This window comes from Trichosurus vulpecula, chromosome 4, assembly GCF_011100635.1.
Source record: "Trichosurus vulpecula isolate mTriVul1 chromosome 4, mTriVul1.pri, whole genome shotgun sequence".
Taxonomy (NCBI): Eukaryota; Metazoa; Chordata; class Mammalia; order Diprotodontia; family Phalangeridae; genus Trichosurus; species Trichosurus vulpecula.
The window spans coordinates 267,572,155-267,592,446 of NC_050576.1; the positions used below are offsets into that span (position 1 = coordinate 267,572,155).

Sequence of the window (20,292 nt, forward strand, 5' to 3'; positions counted from 1 at the left end):
TTTACTAACATCTTTTCAGAATATCAAGAAATACAGAAATTCTGGGAAAATATTGCTAAGATCTTCCAAACCAAATCAATACTTAGTTATTTCAATGCAAAAGCACAGAGGAGAATGGTGCAAAGTTATGTTTGGAAAATATATCTCAGGATTAAGAAATGAGAAGGCAGCTTAAAGACTGTAAACGAGGCCTCACACTGTTCATCATTAATACTTTCTTCTTTAAAAAAAAAAAAAGGTAAAATAAAAAAGCATTTACTAAAGATCTTCTATAAGTCAGGTACTGAGCCAGTTACTATTGATACAAAGACCAAAAGGAAACAGTCTGCCAATGAACTTAAATTGTAAGGAGAGGAACATGACAAATACACAGAAAACTAAACAAAATATATAAAAGCTTTATGCTTTTTGCTTATAAAAGCACATACTATTCTACCTGATCCTTTTAAAAGTGAGGTAATTGCTATTACAGATGAGTCACTGATAAATGACTTGTACAGAATCATGCAACTAGAAACATTTGGGTTGAGACTGGAAACTAGGTCTTCCTGATTCTTTATTGAGTGAGTGAAACTTCAGAGATGAAGCTTAATGAAGACAGCACTAAAAATGAAGGTTTCTTCACTCACCACAAAGAAAATTACCTGAACTCCTACAGGTAGAGACTGGAAAACCAGGGTTTCAAACTCTAAGTTCACCTAGCACTTCCTCCCCAAGGGCTGCCTTGTACTAGTCAAATTAGTTCCCACATAGGCCCTGCTAATCACTCAGGCTCTTAGCCAGGAGGTAGCCAGCTTAATTTTCCTTTAAAGAAATTTTTTTTTAAACTATGAACCTGACAAACATCAACATTTCCATTCACAAAGCAGAGGAAAAGTTTTATAGATGAAACGATGAATCTTGATTATGTACAATTTACTTCTAAGTATAGCTCAAATCCAATATAGAAGTTATAATACAACTCACTCTACTTGTTCATGTTCCCAACCCTCTCTCCTCCTCAATCTTTATGTAGTCACCAAAAGTTTCACTGATGCTCCTTTCACTATTACTAGCCAAAAAAATTAAAGTCCTCTCTTGTAACAAATAAATATCCTCATGCAAAAATAAATCTTTACATTGGTAGGGTCTGGAAAATAATTTTTCATTTAGTAGTTCTAGGCCAGTGGTGGGGAACATGTGGCCTTTGGACTGAGTCCAAGTTTTACAGAACAAATCCTTTGTGAGGTTTGGATTCAGTCAAAGGGCTGCACTTAAAGACCTAGTGGGCCACATGTGGCCTCAAAGCCACACGTTCCCCACCCCTGCTCTAGGCTAACACCATTACTACTATTAACAAATGCTTATCATTTGCTAACCGTGCTCAGTCAGTCAATAATATTGACTGGCTTATTCCCAATGTGCACTCGATGCAACCTCTGAAGCTGAGATGCAACAAAGTATGGATCGCTTCTCTGCTGCTTGTGCTAATTTTGGCCTAACATCAAGAAAACACAGGTGCTCCATCAGCTAGCACCACACCATCCATATGTGGAACCATCAATTACAACAAATGGAGAAGTTTCAAATGCTGTGGCTAAGTTCACTTGCCTTGGTAGTGTACTTTCCAGGGAAGTACACATTGATAAATGAGGTTGATGCACACATTGCCAGAGCTAGTTCAGTGTCAAACAGAAGGTCTACAGAGCCATGGTGCTGACCTCATTGTTTTATGCTTGTGAAACCTGGACAGTCTACCAGTGCCATGCCAGGAAATTGAATTGCTTCCATTTAAACTGTCTTAGGAAGATTCTGAAGATCACCTGGCAGGGCAAGGTACCAGACACTGGGGCCCTTACTCAAGCTAAACTGCCAAGTACTCAAACTCTGCCTCAAAGAGTACAACTCTGATGGGCTGGCCACATTGTTCGAATGCAAAATGTACCCCTGCCCAAAAGACTATTTTATGGAGAACTCACAGCAGAGGGCAATCGTTCACATAGTGGTCAGCAGAAACAATACAAAAACACTCTCAAAAACTTTGGAACGGATTGTGTGACACAGAAGACACCAGCACAGGACAGCTCACCATGGCATTCCCACATCAGAGAAGGTGCCACAGCGTATAGGGTTTGCTCTAAGAGCAAAGCAGAACTGAAACAACTAAAAGGAAATGCAGCACGTGCAAATTTAGAATATCCACTCCAAATGTTCACATGGACTATTTGTACCCAACCTGTGATAAAGCATTCTGAGTTCACATTGGTGAGCTAGTATTGGTCTGATCAGACACAGTTAGACAAACTGAAACTTAACTCTAGCATACTGATGTCATTTTGGTCCTCTCTGAGAACGAAGGACAACAACCAACAACTATAACTCTAACCCCAGCCAAAAACTGAAAGTCCTCTCTTATAACAGATTCACAGTGACAATGTCTGAAAATGAGCTTCCCATTCTGCACTTCTGATCCATCACCCTTCTGCCAAGAGGTTAGAAGTATATTGTCTTTCAAACAATTTTGAAGTAATTTCATCAGTTGTTTTCTTAGTTCTGCTTACTTTTCTCTGCATCAATTCATACAATTCTTTTCGGGTTTCTCTGAACCTGTCCCTTTTGTCATTTCTTATGGCCCAATAACATTTCTTTGTATTAACATGTCATTGCAATTGAGTAGTATTCACTATTTCCAATGAAGACATTCTTAGAGTTGGAAGGTACTAGACATAGCAAATACCAAAGAAAGTTCACAGAAAATTAGAGCTATCGATGAAGTCCCACCAGTCAAAATCAATCCCAGATTATAATAAAAAAGATTATTTTTTTTTAAAAAAAGCTCTAGCCTAATCTATTTAACAAACTGTGGATTCTGAAAAATTGGGAAAAAAGGTAATATTGACTTATCATCTCTTAGGAGTTTAACAAAATGACTAACAAAAACAAGTCACCAAAATGAGGGCAAGAAAATTCAAAAATCACCTCAGCCAGCAAATGGGGAGGCAATATAGTAGCCTGTATTATGAAGGCAGAATTTATGATTTCAAAGAGAATCATGTATATGTCTGAACGGTTCAGAACCACAGGATATAAGGAATTCTCTAAGTAGAAGGCAGAAGAATTAAAGCATTTATTCAAGCTCCAAAGTAACAGACCCACGAACCAGCGTCCCCATTTTGATATTTTGAACTTCCAGGCCCAGTAAGTCCATCTCACAAGAGTAACCAGGCCACAGAAAAACATGATGGCATTAAACCAAATCATATTCATGCTTCCCCTCTCTGGTAAGAAGATTACCCACTGGCCTCAGGCCCTTGCTCAGCACTCCTCAGTCCACACAGTCGGCTCTGCTAACGTGCTTCGGCTGTAGCTGTCTCTGGCTCCAACAAAAATCAATCTTCAAGCTGTCTTCTCTCCTCTTATAGTTTTTGACGTCATCAAGCATTGTCTGAATGACCAGAGCTTAGGCTCTGGTGATTGGTTCTTGAGTTGGCCCCTCCCCTTAGGACCCTAGGAGGTTCACATCCACATAGATTAGGTTGACACCTAATGGGGGTTAGCGCCTGGGGCTTAGCACTTAGTAAGGTATGGCTCTGGAGTTAGCACCTCCCCTTAGCCAGCCCCACCTTGGGCCCCACCCCAGTCACCAATCCACACCCACACAGGTTCCACACCTAATAGGGGTTTGGGCCTGAGGCTTAGCACCTCCTAAGGATTACTCAAAGAAAACAAAGGCCATTTTGCTTACCAACACATAGCCAAGACAAAATTGGTTTAGAGTACATACAAATATGAAGAATACTGCTGGAAGATTAGTTTGTGCCTCTCTAAACAAAAAGTAACGAAGAAGAAAATGGGCCACAAAAGAAAAAAAAAAAAGCTTGTCATAAGAACAAATAAACCAGAAGTAAAAAGTATTTACAAATAAAATTGAGGACAAAAAAAAGTGATGCAAAATGGACCATATTTCTCTAAGTTTCTATAGCTAACTACTCTTCATCAATCTTCATCAGCAACAGTAACTATCACATTTGAATCTGACACTTCAGTCACTAATATATTAGGCTGATACATGGAAATATTACTTGGGATGAATTTGGGGAGAGCACTGGACCAGAACAAGTGAACAGAAGAAAATTTTGCAGTTGGCAACATAACTATGAACACAGTGAAGGATCAATTCCTAAGATCTCAAGGGACCAGAAACCAAATATAATGAGGCGGAAAAAGTTACAAAGTATCATTAACCAAAAAAAAGGACAATGTCAGCAACTATGCATCATATGCCTGATTTCTCATCAGTACTTCAACGCATCTGCGTGCGAGAATGAATAAAAAACCATGGTACAATCTTCTAAGAAGTACGAAGAGTATTGAAGCTTGAAGGAGCTCAGGTTGGCTGCTAAGAAAAGCTTCTCCCATATTCAAATAATATGTCATCTCGTTAATGCAGGTTTCTGCAATGATGCAGATTACAAACTGCAGGACTTTAGTCCTGTCTATCCTGTGGGACTTTAGTCCACAATCTCTCCTAAATTCACCAGGGGATCACCACCCAATATGCTGATGATAATGGCCATGGCAGAAGAGCGGGCAGAGGATGCTTGGAATCACAGGGTTTTTTAGACTACCAATAAACTCTGATTACGGGGACTCTGAACATGAGCTCCTTATCCAATGAGCACACATACTTCTAGAGGAACTGGATCATAGCAATCTTGACATTCTTGCCATAAACATAACCAGAAGAAAGAAGGAAGCTGTAGCTAAACAGGAGGATGTAAGCCTTGAAGATGGAAAAAAAAAATTGTCAGAAGGTTTGAAAGTACACTCAGAGGCAGCAAAAAGCATTGTTCCATAGGATCATTATGTTATTAATAAGCATTTGTAAAAATCCCAGCATAAAAATAATTTCAGTTTATAGACATTACTGTGAACAAAGTAGAGAAATTCTACAAAATAAAACTTTCCGAATCAAATCAACATACAGAGTGATACTTGGTGACCTCAATGCCAAGGTAGGAAAAGGTGAGGATAGGGGAAAAAAATTATGAGAGAACATGATTCAAGAAGGAAAGCTGCCTATCAATTCTTTATTTCAAAGCAAGTATTCCTATTCTAGTAGCTGGGAGACTTCTGAGTAACGCACCAAAAGGATTTGGAAGGTGTTTTTCATCAACACTGGGGAAAAAAATCACAGAGAGGGACCATAACCCCTACTCAGGGTGGTTGAGACCATAATAAATGATGATCATGGTTTGAAAAAGACAATGCAGCTTATGATTCTCTTTTTAAAAAAAAATTTTTGTTACATTGTAAGTTCCAAACTACCTCCCTCTCACCCTGCATTAGAGAAGGCCACAGACACGGACATGTGCATGCACATGTTTGCATGTATGTATGTATGTGTGTGTGTGTGTGTGTCTGTGTGTAAAACCATACTATACATACTTCTATTTATCAGTTGTTTCTCTGGAGGTGGATAGAATCTTCCTTCAAAGGTCCCTTGTAGTTGATTTAAAAATTTCTAATACTCAGAATAACTTAGTCATTCACAATTATTCTTTAAACAATATTACTATTATTATATACAATGTTCTCTTGGTTCTGCTCATTTCATTCTTCATTATTAATGTAGAAGCTGCTAAATCTTGTGTTATCCTAACTGTAGCTCCAGAATATTTAAATTGTTTCTTTCTAGTTGCTTGTGGTATTTGCTCCTTGACCTGGGAGCTTCAAAACTCAGCTATAATGTTTCTATGAGTTTTCATTATGGGATCTCTTTCAAGTGGTGTTCAGTGGGTTTTTTTCAATTTTCATTTTACCCTCCAGTTCAGAGGTTCCCAAACTTACTTGACCTAACATCTCCTTTTCAAAAAAAAAAAAAAAAGGGGGGGGGGGGGCGGCGCAGAGCCAAGATGGAGGCTGGAAAGCAGGGACTTGCCAAGTCCCTCCAAAATCCTATAAAAAATGGCTCTGAACAAATTCTAGAACTGCAGAACCCACAAAGTAGCAGGGGGAAGTAGGGCTCCAGCCCAGAACAGCCTGGATGGTCGCTGGGTGAGGTCTACTGCACATGGAGCTGGGAGAGGAAAGGAGCAGAGCCCAGCGTGGGCTGCGCCCAGACCAACCAGACCGGGAGCTGGGCAGAATTAGGCCCTAGCACCCTGAATCAGTGAGCTGTGGCAATTACCAGACTTCTCAACCCACAAACACCAAAGACAACAGAGAAGGTTAGTGGGAAAAGCTGCGGGATAAGAGTGAAAGGAGTTCCCTGTTCGGCCACCACCCCGGGGCCAGCAGAGGGGGGGCACTTACAGAACTACAGCTGCATTTGCTGCCAGCCCCGGGCCCACCTGGTGGGAGGAATTAAGTGGCAGATCAGAGCAGAAGTGCAGAGCCTGCTTAAGACCTGAGTCCAGTCCGGGTTGGCAGTTCTTGGGGAAGGAGTAGTGCTGGTGTGGCAGAGATGGCTGTAATAGCTCTGAAAACAACAGCCCATCCCCTCAACCTTGGAACAAAGTAATCTTTACTCTACAAGCAGTCAAACCCCAACAAAAAACTCAAGGGTCAAGTAAGTTGGCTGGGAACATGGCCAGGCAGCGAAAACACACTCAGATTCAGTCTCAGACTTTGGAATCTTTCTTTGGTGACAAAGAAGACCAAAACATACAGACAGAAGAAGTCAACAAAGTCAAAGAGCCTACATCAAAAGCCTCCAAGAAAAACATGAACTGGTCTCAGGCCATGCAAGAGCTCAAAAAGCATTTGGAAAAGCAAGTTAGAGAAGTAGAGAAAAAATTGGGAAGAGAAATGAGAATGATGCAAGAAAACCATGGAAAAACAAGTCAATGACTTGCTAAAGGAGACCCAAAAAAATACTGAAAAAAATATGGAAGAAAACAACACCTTAAAAAATAAACCAACTCAAATGGTAAAAGAGTTCCAAAAAGCCAATGAGGAGTAGAATGCCTTGAAAGGCAGAATTAGCCAAATGGAAAAGGAGATCCAAAAGAACACTGAAGAAAATACTACCTTAAAAATTAGAGTGGAGCAAGTAGAAGCTAGTGACTTTATAAGAAATCAAGATATTATAAAACAGAAGCAAAGGAATGAAAAAATGGAAGACAATGTGAAATAGCTCATTGGAAAAACCACTGACCTAGAAAATAGATCCAAGAGAGATAATTTAAAAATTATTGGACTACCTGAAAGCCATGATCAAAAAAAGAACTTAGATATCATCTTTCAAGAAATTATCAAGGAGAACTGTCCTGATATTCTAGAGCCAGGGGGTAAAATACAAATTCAAAGAATCCACAGATGGCCTCCTCAAATAGATCCCAAAAAGAAAACTTCTAGGAATATTGTTGCCAAATTCCAGAGCTCCCAGACCAAGGATAAAATACTGCAAGCAGCCAGAAAGAAACAATTTGAGTATTGTGGAAACACAACCAGAATAATACAAGATCTAGCAGCTTCTACATTAAGGGGCAGAAGGGCTTGGAATATGATATTCCAGAGGTCAATGGAGATATGATTAAAACCAAGAATCACCTACCCAGAAAAACTGAGTATCATGCTCCAAGGCAAAATATGGACTTTCAATAAAATAGAGGACTTTCAAGCATTCTCAGTGAAAAGACCAGAGCTGAATAGAAAATTTGACTTTCAAACACAAGAATCAAGAGAAGCATGAAAAGGTAAACAAGAAAAAGAAATCACAAGGGACTTACTAAAGTTGAACTGTTTTGTTTACATTCCTACATGGAAAGATGATGTGTATGATTCATGAGACCTCAGTATCAAGGTAGCTGAAGGGAATATGCATATGTGTGTGTGTGTGTGTGTGTATGTGTGTGTGTATATATATATATATATATGTGTGTGTGTGTGTGTGTGTGTGTGTATACACACATGTATATATATGTATATATACACATATATATATATATATATATATCGAGAGAGAGAGAGAGAGACAGAGGGCACAGGGTAAGTTGAATATGAAGGGATATCTAAAAAAAAATAAAATCAAATTAAGGGATGAGAGAGGAATAGAATGGGGTAAATTATCTCACATAAAAGCGGCAAGAAAAAGCAGTTCTGTAGGAAGGGAAGAGGGGGCAGGTGAGGGGGAATGAGTGAATCTTGCTCTCATCGGATTTGATCTCAGGAGGGAATACCATACACACTCAATTGGGTATCTTACCCCACAGAAAAGAAGGAAGAAGAATACATAAAAAAAAAGGGGGGGAATGATAGAAGGGAAGGCAGATAAGGGGAGGAGGTAATCAAAACCAAACACTTTCAAAAAGGGACAGGGTCAAGGGAGAAAATTCAATAAAGGAGGATAAGTTAGGAAGGAGCAAAATATAGTTAGTCTTTCACAACATGAGTATTGTGGAAGGGTTTTACATAATGATAAGCATGTGGCCTATGTTGAATTGCTTGCCTTCTTAGGGAGGGTGGGTGGGAATGGAAGAGGGGAGAGAATTTGGAACTCAAAGTTTTAAAAACAGATGTTCAAAAACAAAAAGAAGTTTTTGCATGCAACTAGGAAATAAGATACGCAGGCAATGGGGGGTAGAAATTTATCTTGCCCTACAAGAAAGGAAGGGAAAAAGGGGATGGAAGGGGAGTGGGGTGACAGAAGGGAGGGCTGACTGGGGAATGGGGCAACCAGGATATACACCATCTTGGAGTGGGGGGAAGGGTAGATATGGGGAGAAAATTCGTAATTCAAACTCTTGTGAAGATCAATGCTGAAAACTAAATATATTAAATAAATCAATTTAAAAAAAAAAAGAAAATTACTCCACATACCCCCTTGGAAATCTACTTTTTTTAACCATTTAACAGGTATTTTTTTTAAAATCTGCATCATTTAAAAAGTATATAAATTGTTTAAATGACACATCTCAAATATAATAATTTATTGTAAATTTGCAGGGTTTTTCTCCTGCATTGAAATTTTGATGATGCTATAGTGTGTCATGCAACCGTATAGTATCATATTGCAAACAAGTCATTACACGTATTCCTGCTGATGCATGCTAGACTTCCCTACAATGTGAAACACTGCTCACCTGCCAAGCTTGTTAAGACCTTTAGGTAGACTTGACCACTGGTCAGTTATAACTTGCATTTTGTGTGTTTATTTGGAAAATAATGTAATCACCATGACTTTAACTCTGTCATACAACAGATTAAACATGTATGAAACAAAATTTTGTTCTCTTCTTATGCTTCCATCACCCCTTTATTTTTATTCCATACCCCCATTTGAGCCAAGGCTACTACTGCCCCCCCCCCATCATTCCAGCACCCCCCGGGGCAGTATCACCCACTTTGGGTGATAAAAGTTCTAAAACTTCAGGGCAATTTTCCTTAATGATTTCTTTAAGAATAGTGCCTACAGTCTTTCTTTTATCATAATTTTCAGGTAGTCCAACAATTCTTATGTTGAGGCTCCTCAATCTGTTTTCCAGGTCAGTTGTTTTTCTAATGAGATGTTTCAAATTCTCTTCTATTTCTTCATTCTTTTAGTTTTGTTTCATAATTTCTTGATGTCTTACGAAGTCATTAGCTCCCCCTTGCCTAATTCTAATTTTTAAGAAGTTATTTTCTTCCATAAGTTTTTGCATCTCTTTTTCCAATTGGTTGCGTTTCTTTTCATAATTTTCTTGCTCTTATTTTTTTCTCTAATTTTTCATCAACATCTCTGATTTTTAAAAGTCCTTTTTAAGCTCTTTCAAAAACTCTTTTTGGACTTGTGACCATTTTACATTTTTCTTTAAAGCAGAAGTAGCTGTTTTGACTTCACTGTCATCTTCTGAGTTTGAAATCAGATCTTCTCTATCACCACAGTAGCTCTCTATGGCCAATTTCTTTCTCATTTACTTACTCATTTTTTTAGCAGCTTGTTTCTTGGCTTTTATCTTTATATTAGAGTTGGATTCTAGTCTCAAAGTGTAGGGGACAATATCTCAAGTGTCAGGTTTTTCCTGTTGTTTTCTGAGCTCTATCTGAAGGCCTGACCTTAGGTACTCTCCTCTCTCCACCCTGAGCCAAGACCAGGGCCTCAGCACCACTCTGTCTGCACTATGGTTACAAGTTTCAGCTCACCTCTCTGCCCTGGAACCTATCCTCCACATTAAGGCTGTAACGATTTCATGGTAATTGAGGGCATCTAGAGGTCTCTTTGTTTAAAACAAAGTGTGTATATATACATGTATATATATATATATACACACACACACATATATACACACACATACATATACACATACATACATGTATATATACACATATACATACACGCACATATACCAAAGATATGTGTGCGTGTGTGTATATGTGTGTGTGTGTATATATATATACACACACACACATATATATATGTATATACCAAAGATATGTCAATATCACATAGAATGTCTTGCATAGAATTGAGAGAGAAGAGGCATTTCCTACAGAAGATGAGGTACTTTACAAATTCCTATTTTGCAGACGACATTGTGCTGATTGCACCAAGATCTATTTGGGACATCTCCATTAAGATACATGACCATTTTAAAAGAGATCAGCCTACCTTACAGACTACCACAACGCTAATACCAATAAACATCTGAGGGGTGAGTTTTTCAGTAATAAAAAAGAATCTCCTGAGTTCTCTCATTGCTCTATGACATATCCTCTTCCTTACCCTTGACACAAATCCCTCAGCTACTCTCACATTCTTATATCCCATTCCCACTCAATCTTCCTTGTACCCTAACCCCAGGTCTACTTCCCTTTAATAAGCCCTCCTATTTTCTTCCAGGCCACCCCCCCACCCAAAGCACATTTCCATTTGCTCTCCACCTTTTCCACAAGTAATCTTTCCACCTTCATTCCTCCCACAATATCCTACAATTCTTTCCTCTCATTACCACCTCCTATAAGAAGTCAGTAGTAGCTTTGTTTTTGTCTAGGCACCCCAGGACCTAGCACTATAGCCGGAATATGGTTGTTGTTATTGTGGCACTTAATAAATGCTTAGATTGGCTGGTCATAAATGTCACTTCCTGACTATTATGCCAATGTTATCGCATGATCACCTCTCCTCTGATTAGATGGACATCATTTTACACCATCATCCCCATGCTCATCACCAACCTCTAATCCCACAGAGAGACCCCCAGTGTGACCTCTCTAATATTTTGACACTGCTGACCACCTCCTCCTCCTCCTGAACACTCCCTCCTGTTTTTGTGACACTGATCTTTCTTGGACCTCTCTTCTCTATCTGATTATTCTGTCTCAGGCTCTTTTGTATGCGTGTCATGCTCACTAACCCGGGATATACCAAGGTTGACTTGTAACCCCCAATTTTCTTCCCTTTTATACCCACTTGGTGATTTCATCAGCTCCCATAGGTTCAATTATCATCTCTCTCTAAATGAATCCTATATTTAGATATCCAGCCCTAGTCTCTCTCCTGAGCTCCAGTTCCACATCACCAACTGCTTACTGGAAATTTCAACCTGGATGTTCCATAGACACCTCAATCCTAACATGCTCAAAACAGAACTCACTATATTTCCTCAAAAACCAACCCTCTTCCAAACTTCCATATTACTGCCAAAGTCACCGCCATTCTTTCCATTATCCAGGTTCACAAATTCGGTAAGTCAAGGAATATTTATTAAGCCCTACTATATAGCACCGTTGCTAAGCACTAGGCATACAAATTCAAAAAAAGATAGCCCAGGTATTCAAAGGGGCTTACACTCCAATAAGGGAGGACAGTGCACAAAAGAAAGCTGAAGAGGGGTGAGAGGGAGGGTGGGAGGGGTATACCCAACTCAGGAGCACAGTAGAGAAGCCAAAGTCCAAAATGAGTGCAGCCTGAAGTCTAAGATTACCATCCTTGGCTCATCACTCACCCCAGCTATCCAAGCAGTGACTACTTATTTTCTGTACAATCAAATATATTTAACTTTTATGGCACTCAAAGCTCTTCACATATACCCTGGTCCCTTCCTACCTTTCCAGTCTGCTTTCACATTACTCCTCTCTTCATCTGTTGCTCTATGAACGTGACTTTCCATATTACCCAACCCTGTGCCTTTGCACTGGCTGTTCCAAAGCCTGGAATGCTCTCCCTCCTCAAGTCCACCCTCTTGGAATCCCTGGTTTCCTTCAAGACTTAGCTCAAGATATATTCCTTGTGGGGCACCTAGGTGGCACAGTGAGTAGAGCACCAGCCCTGGAATCAGGAGGACCAGAGTTCAAACCCAGCCTCCCACACTTGATACACCCACTAGCTGTGTGACCTTGGGCAAGTCACTTAACTTAATTGAGATTGCCCTGCCTTCCCTCCTGCAAAAAAAAGATATATTGCTTGCCTTCTAAATGGATGGGGGTGGGGCTGGAGAGAAAATTTGGGATGCAATTTTAAAAAATGAATGTTTAAAAAATGTTTAATTGGGAAATATTTCATGAAATAAAATATATTTTTTAAAGGACAGCTCAAGTACCACTTTCTACATGAGACTTTTCCTGGTCTACCTGCCCAGTTGCTAGTGCCTTCCCCCTAGGGTTACTTTGTATCTATTTTGTATCTTCTATATACGTATGAGTGCATATGCATATAAATGCATGCCCTGTATATGTGTGTGTGCAGCGTGCATACATACTCACGTTGTTTCCCCCATTAAAATGTAAACATCTTATACGACAGACAATTCCGTAAGTCTAATTATGAACCATGCTGTCCACCTTTTGATAGAGAGGTGATGAACCAGAGCAGAATGAGATATCTATTTCTGGATTCAATGTGTGGAGCCACTTCACTTAACTACATTTCTTAATGATAAGAGAGCTTTTATTTTTCTTGGGGGGGGGGCAGAGTTTGAAGAGTGACCACAATACTAAAAAAGAAAAGAAAAAAATCAATGAATGAATATACAACAAAGTTCAGAAGGGACCACAAGACAAGGGCAATGTTGGACCTGCCATGTTAAATTTGTTATAATATTAAAAAAGGTGTGCATAGTGAAAAATTACATAAAAGAAGTACAGAGGTTCACATATTACTTACTCCTCCTTTTCTTTTCTTTTTATATTTAAATGTTAACATGTTGATGCTTATTAAATTCATAATAAAAAATAATTTTTAAGTATTGTAAGCTCACTGAGGGTAGATATTTTCACTTTTGTCTTTGTATCTCCCTCTGACACAATAAAAGTTTGATTGATTGAACCTCTATGTCTTCGACTTCAATGATTTCTATCTCCCCTCTACTTCAGTTAATCAAAATCTGAATGTTCCCTATCAGTCACAACTGTTCCTCCTCCAAGATCCCAATTTCTAAAATTTCCCTCTGGCCAAAAATTGTACCTCTCTCATTCCTTCTAACTGAAACGGTGCTTGTTCATCTTCCTGACTTAACTTTTCCCTACTGTTCTAGTCCTTCCACATTTCTGACTTCATTTGCATACCCCCCATAGCTTGGACCAGATAATCAGTCCAACATGGCTCTACAGAGTACCCTAGAAACCTAATTTCCCTTTACCTTCACCTGTCTGAGAAACCTACTAATAGATCTCCTCTTTATTTTTCAAGCATTGGTGGAAAAGGTAACAAAATCACACTGACTTGTTCTACTATAAATCGAGCTATCCTCAGTTGGAGACTTTCTGTAGTTCAGCCATCTGTTCATCTTCTGACTGCAGATAGCATTAGCAGCTCCTCCAAAGCTTTTCCATTCTCTCCAAGGCCATGACCAAGTCCACCCCATACCTCTATCTCAGGAAGTACATCCTCTCCCAAGATCAAGTGCATTCCCTAGACCTACTTTCTTATTCTCTTCTGGAAGTCTGAACTTTTTGGACCCCTTCTTGGAATGTTTTCAAAAGCATATTTTATGCATTTTATTTGTGCATATGATTACCCTCCCAAAATTTACTAAAATAAAGATGCAATTTTTTTTCTTTTCCCACCATCACCCATGCCTGTCCTACAAACTATCCTCACACTGCTGTCATATTAATCTTTCTTACGAACAGATCTGATCACATCACTCCTTTGCTCAAAATCTTTCAATGGTTCCCTATTACCTACTGAGGAAGGTGCCTAGAATTTGAGTCCTACAATCTGATGCCGCTAACTTCTCAACCTCATCTCACACTATTTCCCTCCTCTCATGCTACACACTGATCAAACTGAAAAACTCATGACTGTTGTATAGTCAACATTTCCTTACCTTCATTCATATTCTCCGTATTCTCATCTACATTCACCTTCTGAAATCCTATCATTTCCTCAAGGCCTGCTTCAACTGTAGCAGCACATTCTTTTGAAACTTTTATTATATTCTATTCTGCCCCTGAGTTACTTTATGTGTGTATGTATGTATGTATACATGCATGTGTATACATTTATCAGCCTATGTTTGTATGTCATAACTCCCTTGCTAGACTATAACTTCATTAGGGAAAGGGCCTTGTCTTAATTGGCTTAATACATCCCCTGAGGATCTAATAGTGCTTTTGAACACAAAAGGCAACTAAATGATCCCACTCAACAATTTATTAAGGACTTTCTGTGCAAAGCATTGAATGTTTAGTTAAGATACTTCCCCAATAGAGTCTATAGAACACAAGAGGAATGGGAGCAGTCAAATAAAATAAAATAGAAGTAACTGCTTTTATGAACAAATGAATGCAACACTATTAATAAAGATAACAATTTGTGGCACTAATTTGTTTTAATTTATCTTAATGCCACAAAGCATATTCTTCCAAAATGGCTGCTTCTCTGGTACACACACTAACCTATGAGCCCTCTCCCTCATTTAAGGTTTTCTATTACATTATAGAGAAGAGAAAGTCTCACACTTTCTTGAGGAAGCAATAGGAACAAAGACCTGTAGTCAGTCTAAAAATGACAAGACCAGTTAGAGATACAGTCCTGTCTTCAACAAAAGCATAGGCTCTATACCAGTGGTAAAAGCTCTAATACTGGAAAAGAAAGCAAGACAACTTCAACTCAAAGCAGCAGCATCAAAAGAGCCTGAAGTATCCTGGAGCTGTCTTACATATGTGGTTAAGAATGTCATCACTACAGAGAATTTTGTGACTAAAAAACTTAGTTGTTTCTCCTAGAAAATTCCGTCATCAGTATCTTAAAGCAAAAGGAAACATTTAAAAGCATTTAAGTGATTACTATATGCCAGACACTTCCTACATGTAAGGCTAAACTAAAACTCAACTAAAACTAAACTCAAACTGAAATCTGACAATGTATGAAAAACCTGCATTTCAAGAGGTTTTTTGTTTTATTTTTTAAAAAGGAACATTAGGCGTATTTGTCACCTTCGTGAACTTTTGCAACTGCAAAACATACTGAGTATCTTGTAGCTAGAGTGGGTCCTTGTTTTCAAGAGAAGAATAAACTATTTCCATCAATCTACAAACGTATCAATAGTTCTAACAACTTTACTCAACTCATAGGAGCCTCCAATGTCTTTTATTCCTTCTCCTCCAATTTTTAGTGAGGATATGGAAAAAGCAAGCAGCGTCATGACTCCACCAAAGAAGCATCCTCAGTCTACTCACCACATAAACACTTCCGTCAAAGCAATGACCACCATAAGCAAAAACTAATACATTATTTTTTCACCTTGCTTTAACAGAACAAGGAACCAAAGAGCTATTCACCATGTTCCAATGATTATTAAGCTGCTGAACTTCGCAAATTCAATTCTGAGGAAGATGGTAATACTCTAAACACCACAACTTTCTAGTGATGGTAGCATCAATCAATAAGCACTGCTAAGGCTGGAAATAAAATACAAAATAGCCCTCAAAGATTTTACATTCCATAAACTCTGTATATGCATGTGTGTGTGTGTGCGTAAGTAATAAACACAAGGTAAACAGGGGAATGGATGTCACTCGGGGCAAAGGTGCTAACAGCTGGCAGTGGGGGAACAAAAGAGACTCTATGAACAACATGGCATTTAAGCTGAGTTTTGAAGGAAACTAGAGATTCTAGGAGGTAATGGTGAGACAGAAGTATACTCCAGGCAAAGGGGACAGACTATTGCAAAATAACGGAGGTGGGAAATGAAGTGTCCTTAGTAAAGAACAGCAAGGACTGTAGAAAGAACATGAAAAGGAGTAATATATAAAAAATGTAGAACAGTAGGTTGGGGCAGGTTGTGAATGGCTTTATATGCCACAGGACTTCGTAACTGACTATAGAGAATCTCTGGAGCCATTTTATTTTACTGAGTAGAGGAATGACATGGTCAGGAGCTGTGTTGTAGAAATATCACTCCGGCAGCTGTAGGGAGAGGGGAGAGACCTGATGCAGGGAGAGCAATTAGGAGTCTACCACGACAGTTCAAGGAAGAAGTGAAGAGAACCTTGGCTGGTGGTGGTGACTATATAAGTAGAAAAAAGGGGGACGGATGCAGGAGATGTTGTGGGGCCCGAAATGACATGATCTAGAGATTGGTATATGGCATGAGAGTGAGGAGCTGCGGATCACACCAAGAACCTGGAAGAATGGAAGAACGGTGATAGCCTGACAGAAATATTTTTGTATAAATACTTCTGTATTTTTGTTCAGAAGAAAGGTAGATAGATTTGGGGGAAAAAACAATAAGCTTTGTTTTAAATGTGTCAAGTTTGAGATGTCTGCAGGACATCCACTTAGAAATGTTTAACAAGCATCAGATGACCTGGAAGAGAAGCTCTGGAGAGAGCCTGAGGCTGAATATATAGATCTGGGCATCTTCTTCACCGAGATGAGCCCAAAGCTATGACCTTCTCTCCTCTTCAGATTCTGCTAAAGAATAAAGATAAAAAATAAGCAAAGGCAAGCATAGCTTGATGATACACAAAAGAAAAGAGCAGAGGATCTGATGGCTCATGCATATTACTCTACAATTTTCAGGGTGAGCCATGGGAGCGTAACAACATAAAATCAGAAAATATTAGAGATGGAAAGGGCTTTAGAGATTATCTGTTTTCACACATAAGGAAATATATGTTAAGCAGTTACCTAAGGTGACAGAAAATACTTCAGTTCATACTGTTTCCCCATTTTCTACAAAAATGGGAAATGTAGCATCCCTAAATAATTTCCCCTAATGTCAACATCACACACGTACACACAAAAAGTAGAGTGAATGACAGTTTAGTATTGCTGAATATTTTTAGAAATTACTACTTCCTATTGTATAGCAAGCAAAGTATAGATAGAGACCAGTCATAAACAATGGGGTACAAAAGGAAATCTAAGCAGTCACTTATTATACTTTTCCTTTAGACTAAGTAAATGAGCAGGTAAGAATATCAAACCCAGGAACTAAAAAATTCCACATATCACAGCAAAAGGCAAAAACGGTCATCCCCTTCAGGGACCCCAACCCCGCTCATGTTAGAATACACTTTATTATTTAAGAGTAAAAAGAAAAGTTTAAGAAAACGTGCTAACTGCTTATTTAGAATTAAGTTCTAGCTGACATTTTATGAAAAGTATGCCAAGTTTCAAAATAAACTAGATTAAAACTACTGGATACTATACAGAATTGTGGCAGTGTAATCTGAATTACAATAGGGATGTGACATAAGTGCCAGAGATAGTAAAACCAAAAACCACTGTCTACATCACAAAACCAATAACACCATTTTTTCTTCCTTAGAAGCAAAAAGGTGCTAAGATAAATAGTCAAGTAAAATACAGCTCCCTCTGAATCTTAAGTCTGGGATGGACTCTTGCCTCAGCCACTTATTTACTTGTGACCTGGGGCAAGGTGATGAGACTTTCCGGGCCTCAGTCTTGCTCATGGGTAAAAGAAGGGATTGGACTAGAATAGTCCCCAAGGTCCCTTCCAACTCTTTCTTCGTCAATCATCATTGAACTGAGGTTCTCTAAATAAAGGAGAATCAATGTTCACAATCCTATGTTCTATATCATTACCAGAAGGGATAAGACAAAGATGTTCATAAATAAGAAACCATATCCATTTAATCAAGCGGATATTACTTCACAAAATAAGGAAACCCCACAGGGCACCATTTCCATTATAAGACTGTTTACACCTTAGTTAATTCTTTTGGGGACTTAAGAATGTTTAGAATCCTTAAAAAAAAAAAAACATTATTCTTCTGAGGGCATCAAAATGCTTCAGGGCAGCAAGTATTTAACCGCCTTTATAAGAAAACCAAACCGTGGTAGGAACTGATCAAAGAGCCTGGCCCAAGATCACAAGTGACCCTCTGGTACTAATCCAAAGCTCTGAGACAACATTATTATTAAAAATGAAGTGAGATTCGCTGAGAGGTCAACGCGGTGCAAGCACGTAGTAGGCGTTTTATAAAGGCTTGTTTTCTTCCTGTTTCCCAAAGCATGCATTCACTGCTCTGAAAAAACAAGTGTTTCCCGCCTGCCGTCGGAAAACTGGGCAGGGCCAGAGGGGCCGAGCTGGGGTCCGAGGCCTGGGAGGAAGGGCTCTACTCCCTTCTGCCTGCGTGACCTTGGCCGCACCTCCCCGGGCCCGGGCGGCCGCGCCTGAGCCCCACGGGCCCCTCCACCCAGACTCGCAGAGGGGACCGGAGGTCAGAGGGTAGCCTTCCCAGGTCAATCCTCTGCAGGGCGCCCTGGGGAGGGACTAACGGTCTCGCTAATTGGCCCACGTGCAAAACCAAGTCCAGCGCGACCTGGGGAGGGGCAGGCGGCCCAGGCCGGAGGCTCCCCGGCCTGCCTGGTCCGACACTTCGCCGCCCCTGGCCCGCCCTCTGAGGCTGCCCAGCCGGCTGCGCGCCTCGGGGAGGCCGGGCCCGGGCCCAGGAAGAGAGATTCCCGCGTCCCCCGGGCGCTGACCCCACCGCCCTCCGAGCCTGGGCCTCCCGCCAGGGGGAGGCTGCGGCGGCGCTAAAAGCGGGCGGGCGCCTCGCCCCTGCCCCGGGTCCAGGCCACGCTCCTCCGTCCGGGCCCGCTCGCCCTCAGCTCGGTCACCGCCCCCCGGCGAGGGCTCCGGGCCCGGCTGCGGAGAGAGCTCAGGCCTCGCAGCCTGCGCACCACGGCACGGCAGCGCCCCGCCCCCCACCTGGCCAGGCCTACCCCGCCCGCCCGAACCTCGGCGGCCGGTGCCCACCGCCTTCGTCCTCCCCGGCTGCCTGGGGATCCCCCTCCCCCAGGCACACGAAGCCCCCTCGGAAATCACCTTTGAACTGGATTTTTGCGAGCCGCCTGGCGTTTTGTCCGCCATCTTGCGTCCTGCCCCTACTCGGCGACAGCAGCGGGAGCGAGTAGAGCGCCGACCGTGCGTGCGGATCGCCGTTGGGGGCCCGCCAGAGGCGTCTACAGGGAGGAGAAGTCGATAGCCGAGGAAGCGAGCCAAGACAGCGAGCTGAGAAAAGTACCTCGCTTCCCCCCCTCCCCCCCTCAGGCCGGGAAAGAGGAAGGCGCTCAGACGTCACGTGCCACCCGAGCCTGCCTTCCGAACGCCGATTGGTGCGCGACTGGGCCGAGATGGGGCGGGGCAAGGTGCGCGCGCCTCATAGGGACGCTGCGCAGTGAGGCTGGTACACGTCCCCTTCCTTCGGCGCCCCGCCGCGGCGCTCGGGGAGGGTGGGATAAGCTCCGGGTACACGATCCCGAGCTGAAGCATTCCGCGGCTTCTCTAGACTTTCAACCTAAAGCGAATTACAGCGACTGCCGGTTTAGGAAGGGGCCAGGACACTAAGGGTCTGTCTCCTTACGAGCTTCTCGTCGCTCCCCCGCCCCTTCCCAAGCAGCAGTTTGGTCCTGAGCATAACAGGCCGAGAGACTCCGGAAGGCCCGAGTTCAAATTCTGCTCTTGATTACTTAAGATCTTGATCTCTCCGTTCTCCCTTCTGTAAAATGGGCAGTCACAATCTTAGTAGTAATTTTTGCGTCATAGACTCCATTAGCAGCCTGATGAAGCTACTCCCTTTAAAGAATATTTGGAAATGCATCAAATAAATTAGGATTGTGATGGAAGCCCATTATGTTGAAAGACGTTTATCAGAATGTTGAGAGGGAAAAAAGTAGTTTATGAATGTCAGGTCAAGAACCCGAGCCTCCCTGGGTGCTTACGCTGCTTTAAGCATTTGACAGACAGGTGTGACGGGCTTTGCACCCCTCAGTGACGTCAGATGCGAATGTTATTTTTGCATTCCCCCCTCACCCCCCCCCCCCCAGCACAAGCGCTTTGCACACGCAGGTACTAAGCGAATGTTTGTCCAACCGACACTGAGGAAGGGCTCAGCCCCGGGGCCCCTTGTCTTCTG

General features: G+C 41.2%; 1 protein-coding gene across 3 annotated transcripts in view; it reads right to left on the reverse strand.

Moving 5' to 3' along the window:
• Positions 1–20,088, reverse strand: part of LOC118848873 (U2 snRNP associated SURP domain containing) — a 77,285-nt gene extending 57,197 nt beyond the window's left edge. The window contains exon 1 of one of the 3 annotated variants that reach the window (XM_036757911.1): positions 19,203–20,088. In XM_036757911.1, coding sequence (XP_036613806.1) covers positions 19,203–19,247 — 45 coding nt within the window. In that variant the 5' untranslated portion in view covers positions 19,248–20,088. The remainder of the gene's footprint in view (positions 1–19,202) is intronic. The other 2 variants (XM_036757913.1, XM_036757912.1) reach the window with 2 other exon arrangements.
• Positions 20,089–20,292: the final 204 nt, after the last annotated feature.